General features: G+C 40.4%; 1 protein-coding gene across 1 annotated transcript in view; it reads right to left on the bottom strand.

Moving 5' to 3' along the window:
- Window positions 1–1,987: 1,987 nt before the first annotated feature.
- brd1a (bromodomain containing 1a) overlaps window positions 1,988–6,946 on the bottom strand; it is a 17,333-nt gene continuing 12,374 nt past the window's right edge. The window contains 1 exon segment of the mRNA XM_035680930.1: window positions 1,988–3,773. Coding sequence (XP_035536823.1) covers window positions 3,590–3,773 — 184 coding nt within the window. The 3' untranslated portion in view covers window positions 1,988–3,589.

The raw sequence follows: 6,946 nt of genomic DNA, 5'->3' as shown, positions 1-6,946 counted from the left end.
TTTAAATACAGTACTTTTACTTGTAGTTGTGGAGTACTTTTAGATTGTTGTATTGGTAGTTTTACTCAAGTAAAGGACCACAGGTTTAGGGTGGTCCTGATCATCACTAGCTACAGGTTTGTATAGTCAGTAGTGAAATATCTCCTGAGCACAAAAAAAAGGACAAAAATCTATCTTGGGAACCCGGAGAGGAAGAACTGTAATGATTACATTAATATAGCTCCTGAGGCTGTATAAACCTACCTCTAAAATCCTACCTTATGTGCTTACTAGTAACCATTCATTTTTTCAGCTAATTTTGGAGATTCAGAAAATGTGTGTGAGAGCTGGCGAGCTGCAGCGGCCACTGTTATGTAAAGAACACGTATTGACACTAGAATAGCTTCATTCAATTTTATGGAAAAACAGGTGTGATTGCTCACAGTTTAAGATTATAGCTCATGAACAAGAGAGAATATCTCAAACTAAGAATATCTTAAAAATAATCTAAGTAAAAATGGCTGATTAACAAGGAGTATGCTGCATGAAGGAGTCAGCATGCAGTTTAAATATAATGAATGAGAGCTCGGCAGTGCTCTACCTGTCGCTTAAGGAGGCTTGTGGCTACATTTGAAGGTATTCTATGTTTGTAGAGTTTAAAGCTGCAGTAGGTCATTTTTACAAAAATAATTTTGGTGAAACGTTCACTATATGCTGACAGTTGTACATGAGACAGATAATCTGTGAATAAATCAGGTTCCTCTGGCTCCTCATTAATGCTCCTAATGGCCTGAATGAAAAACAACTAATCAGAGCCAAGAAAGATAGTTGATTGTTTTATTCACTGGGTGTCAAATACAGACATTTTGGGACCCTGGGAATCAGACTCAACAATGAACTATCTTCAAGCTGCCACCCCAAAGCGTCTTTATGTCTTTCTTGGCTCTGATTGGTTGATTTTTGTCCGGGCCGGTGGATTCTTGCAAATTCCATTAGAAGCACAAAAACGTGCCAAAGGAACCTGATTTTTTTTTGTACTTTAGCAATAATGACAAAAAGTTTTTATAAAAGTTACCTACTGCAGCTTTAAACTGTCTGACAAAGCAGTTTAAATGACACGACACACCGATCAACTCTCAAAATGGCTCTAACAGTCACTTTTGACTTAAATTGGTTGGAATCATAACACAGATTAGAACTTTTGAAAGTTCAGTTTCATAAGCATTTTAAAGTTGGAACACATTCTGTAGCTGCACGTACGTCAGAACAGTTCACTTTCAAAGCTGAGCAGGTCTGAATGGTGTCGAATCAATCCTCCGTTATAAACTTCCATTCTAAAATTATGATCTTCAAAAATTCATATAAAATTGTCGGAGTACGCTTGACATACCAAAAGTAATAGCCCACATCTGCTCAATGAGCTGCACAATTTTATATTCATTTGATTTTTTTTTGTTGTTGTTGCACAAATCATTTTGGAGTAATTAGATGCCAAGAAAGTGACAGAATCAAAATAATAATAAACAAAAATGGCGGGTGAGGATAACGGCCAGCTCTAACACAATAAATCCTATTTTAGATTAATCAGCACATGCAAAGTGCACAACTCCCTTGCAAGATCGGGTCTGGTTCGTGCAATATAAGCGATGTGTTTTGCCACAGTTCATAAGCTGGGCCTTCTCTGCAGCCGATATTATGTAGCTGGCAAGCTATAGGACACAATTTTCAATGTAAGTGGACAATTATAAGCGGAGTAGATGAGCAGGGTACAGTGCCATATGGCAGGTAGTAGGTTGAATTAGTGTATGCATTCTGCCAACCATGAAGGAGGCACAGTCCTTTTGTGCCCAAGATAAGGCTCAAAAATGAAAATTTAACAACAAATTTGAAGTAACATTTTAAAGAACAATAAAGTGAAACATGAAGAATTAAATTCTGAACACTGCGCTGTCACTAAGAGACACTACATAAAAAAAACATCTCTAAAAAAAGGAAGGAGAGGCACATGTATTCATATTTGTATCTTTTATTTTTTGATTTGCTACAAAAAACAGTCCCAGCAATATTTTGTATGACCTGATTAAAAAAACTACTACAGTTAAGTACAAAATGAAATATACCAAAACTACCCAATGCTACCCAGAAAAAATAGGCGTAGGAGTATAAAATGAAATGTCTTGAAGTCTACTACTACAAAAAAAGTTAGAAAAGGTTACTTAAAAAGAAGGCAAGTATCCACCACAAAATGTGCCACTTTACCACAATCAGTTTGCACGTCTTTCCTTGAATATAAAGTAATGCAAATACTTTACAATAAGTTAACGCAGGCACATCTCCCTACGACTACAGCGAAACCAAGTAACAGTCGAATGCATCACATAAAAATACACTTTTACTTTTTTTTCCTTTTTTTGGCAACAATTTCACACATCACACAGAAAATTAATCAGCAAAAAACTTCTGGGTAGCAACATTTTTGGTTTCTTGAGAACAATGTATGTTCCGTGTCCACAACATCAGACTGCCTGTATGAACTGCAGAGACTTTACATACTGTATTACCGTGTATCCAAATCATATAAATATATATGAACAAAAATATACGAAAACTATTTTTTTTTTATACAAAAAGGATTAATGCCAAATGGAAGCTTACGATTATAAACTTCAATAACTTAAAAGAAAAAATGAAAAAGGGAATACTTTCATACTTTGCAGAAACACATTTTAGCCCTAATCTCCTTAATACTAAGGCTTTCACACTTTTTATTCTTCCGGATCATACAGCACTGTCAAAATAGCACTCACTCTTCAGTGCCAAGAATGCATCAAGTATAAATACTAAGAAAAACTCCTGTACAGTACTCATTTATGTCAAAACTACAAAATAAGTTAGTGTCAGGCAACTGTACAGATTATTTACAGTTTAAATACAAAGGAGGATATTTGTTAATGGAGACGACCAATATGTAAATGTAACCTTGACATAAACAAATCCTTTGGCTACAACACAACAGAAAAGCCTTCATGTAGGCAGGAAATGTACGTTTTTGTCCGCTTTAGCAAATTTACCAGCTACTAGATGCTTCTTTCTTTAACAGCTTGTAATGGAAATGATGATCGGCGACCTGCCAAAATAACAGAGTTAAAAGAAACGGCGCAGTGAACATGGAACAGTCGGTTTTTAGGTTCTTACTGCAAAGTCCTGACACGTTTGGTAAGGCCAAAATACCAAAATGTACAAACTTTTATTTTTTTCTTGCCTTAAAATGATGAATAAAATCGATTGGTGGAGTGAGGGGTGAGAGGCGGTGCAGACAAAGAAAGAGCAGTCTCTAAGCACAGTTATAAGCCTGGAGGTGGAGAGGATAGATAGACACATTCATTTCAGCAGCAGCCGTATCCCATCGGCACATGGTAGGAGTGTGTGCGAGTAGGAATGGATGAGGAAGAGACACCACCTGTTACAGCAGGTGCCCAGTAAACATTTGAGTCTCCTGCAGAGACAGAGAGAAGGGTGGGGTGGGGTGGAGGAAGGTTTTTGGTACAGGAGAGGTACAAGTTTGTGTGTGTGTGTGTGTTTGTGAGGGGAGAGAGTCGGTCGAACGTCATCAGTCCACGTCACTGAGGTCGCTGACTGGCTCATCCTGCACTATGCTCAGGTGGTTCATGGCGCGGCTGAAGGCGATCTGGACAGCCTTGCGAATGCTGGATGTGCGTCCTTCCATCATTTTGATTTTGTCTATGGTTTTGTCCATTCCCAGAGGAACCATCTTGGATCTAGGAAGCCACTGCCTGAAGGGGGGGGGGGGGGGGAGACAGCATCTTATATTTACAACACCTGAACTGTAGTTTCATGATTCAAAAAGTAGCACTAGGCAGACTAACGGAACTAGAAGAAAGCCGTTTAGGAAAGTTGATCCAGTTATAATCCAAGAGGAAGCCAAAAGTGCTGGTCAAATTTCAATTGCTTGTTTTGCATTATTTACTTTTGGGTTTTCAAGTTATATTTTTTACTTCCCCCTAATTTTTGGCCTACATTTCGTTTAGTTTCAGCCCTCACTCCTAGATGTGGCATTATTCTTTTCCTAGTAGCAGATAAAAAAGCCAGCTCACCAGTACACAAAGGCTCACAGAACCACCATCATTTAGAAAAGATTTAGAAAACATTTCCCAGTGATGAGGAGTCCAGGCGGAAATCTTTAAAGGAAGAGCCATTTGTCGTCTCTTGACAATTGCCTGTTCTCGAGCACGAGGAGGAATAATGAATAGCTGGACAGCACAGGTTGACTGTTTTACCCTTGTAAGAAAACCTGTAGCAGGTGAAAATCACTCCCCGGACGGATAGCGGCACTCACAGCTGCGGCTGTTGTCGAAGAAGCAGGACGAGGTAGAGTTTTCTCTTCGCTTTCGTACTGCATACTGCTTCTCCAATGCGGAGCACGTCCATGGGGGGCATGGGGGATGGACACCCGTTTGTGCTGCACCTACACGTGGCGCCATGTGGGTCGGATGATGCCTACACAGAGGCGAGGGAGGGGAGTTAGACACTTGTGGGCTTATTGAATGCAAGTGCCAAGCAAACATACATTAAACCAGAGAATCACTCAAGCATATTAGTAAAGATGTCTATATGCATACACACGCATACAAATGCATGCACACTGCCAGCTTTGTGGCCAATAAGATTCCTTTTTCCTCTTTGTCCTTTCATGCCTAAGGTCAAATTAAAGTGGTTAACAGTGAAAGGCTGGGGCCCACCTAGATTGAAAAAATGGACATAAAAACTGGGCTTTTTCCCCCCGAAACGTCCAGCTAGACACCAAAAAATGAACAGCTGTTAAGGTTAAAACTCTATGCTCATCCTTGTGGGACAAGATGTCATAAATTTAGGTTCCAATGTGTCCCCAATGTGTCCCAAATGCTGAAGAGATGACAAAGAAACATCAGAGTAAAAAGACTACTCAGGTGGATCGTTATGCTTTCTTGTCCCACAAACACTCACCAAGGCAGGGGTAGGAAGGTATCCACTACATTTTGCGCCAAACTAGCTTTAGGGTTCCATGCCAACTGTTGCAGCACTAGCGGGCATCCAATATATTGCTTGTTGCCAAACCTTATGGAAAGCGGGAACAACACAAACACAGTATATGTGTGGGCGTTTAAACATCAACAGAATAAGAACACAAATATTAACAAAGCCAGTGCCCTATTTAGTACCAAAGTGTAAGTGTAGATAACACAAGGATAGGAGAAATATAACCAATAATTCTTTCCCCTCTTAAGAGGCCCAAACAGTGGAAGACACATTCTACCCCACACTAAACATAACCAGCACATTCCTTATAAGCACTGCAACCCTTCTATTGTACACATAATATGACACAAAATTTTATGAATGATAGGAAGTAGAGCCTTCAGATGTCAGGCCCGAATCTATCTAGATTTTCAATGCCATGATGGCATTGCTGAAAAGTGCTAAAATTAAAGACATCACCGGTCAAGTGCCAGAATGATCACCAAGAAGCGATGGAGCAGCTGGTTGAGCTGGCTCCTCTCTAAATATTCCAACCCTAGCTTGTTCATTGTGGGCTAGTACCTTGAATAAGATAGCGTGTCTGATAACATATACTATTATACATGCTTCTAAACGTACCACACTGATTGTGAAACTAGAATATCATACATTTATCGGCACTATCACGCAAATTGAACAGGAAAAGATGTAAACAACTCTGCACACTATATTGTAACTTATGATGCTGTTTGCGCAATGGACCTTCAGTGTAACAATATTCAGCGCGAAGGCGCATTTTTGTATGATATGTATGTATGATGCAGTATGTTCATCTTATTTAACGTGCTTCTCTTGAGTCCAGAGCAGTCAGAGAATCGAAGTTAGATTGGCGAGAGTTGGTGTTTCTTCTAACTGCGTAAACGCGAGATAGAGAGTGCTTCTGAGCGTCAGCAGCGTTGTAGCCATCCTATCAAGTTCCTTCAACTATGAGCCCTCTCTTATATATCCATTATTCATTTTCACCTGGGAGATTGGTAAGTAAACAGTTTAATGCGCACGCTGACGATTAGTATGGACCTTTAATGGACTATTAAGGTGTGACGTTATTCGATTCAGGTAACCCTGGTCAGGTTCAGAGAAGTTAGGCGTATAATGATCGCTCGGCATGAAGACAGCATACACCAGCGACGTGGTCGACAAGTGAAAAACGTGTGTGTCAGTCCGCGCGATCTGCTTCTGCAGCGTGTAGTTGACGCGTCTCAGATGATCGCGGAGAGAGAGGACCGAAAGTTCGGAGCGGCGCTGGCTAACCAGTCCAGAGCAGGATGTAGATAAAGGAGGCGTTAAGGTGCGATAAAGGTAGGAAAAAGAAGGTGTTTAAATGTCGATACAGCCGAGGCAAAAGCCCAGCACCTCTCTCTTCCGCGGCTCTCGATGTAACATGTGGTGGGTCAATATAAACGGAGGGTAGTAAACGGAGGAGGGGCTGAAGGATGACAAACTCGTATAATCCAGATATATATTAGAATAGCATGAAATCCAAGTTGCAATGAAAATACAACTTTGTCGTACTTTAGCAAAAAAAGCAAAATACTTTGGGATCTATATTGGCTATACTGTAGATGGGCAAAAGTGGCGGAAGAAATAATGATAGGGAACTGTAGACCGAAGTAGGTCTACACACAGCCAGGCAGAGTGATGGGGTGGGCAACACTTGACGAATGCAGTCCATGGTAACCTAGGCAGCGAGTCATGATGCAGCGTAGGGCCAGATGAGTGTAGGCAACCCTGGAGAGTAAAATCGCCTGACATAAAGGACATGCTTACGTATCTAAAATACGTTTCATTATACAGTATAATGGAAAAATGACGAAAAAGATAGCGAGGTGATATTGTATCCGCGCTAGAGCAGTAAGGGGCATGTCAAATGATATGCCGGCTGCGTAGAGGC

This window comes from Morone saxatilis, unplaced genomic scaffold, assembly GCF_004916995.1.
Source record: "Morone saxatilis isolate NCDOM2014 unplaced genomic scaffold, NCSU_SB_2.0 Contig10, whole genome shotgun sequence".
Lineage (NCBI taxonomy): Eukaryota > Metazoa > Chordata > Actinopteri > Moronidae > Morone > Morone saxatilis.
This window is presented reverse-complemented; position numbering and strand designations above follow the sequence as displayed.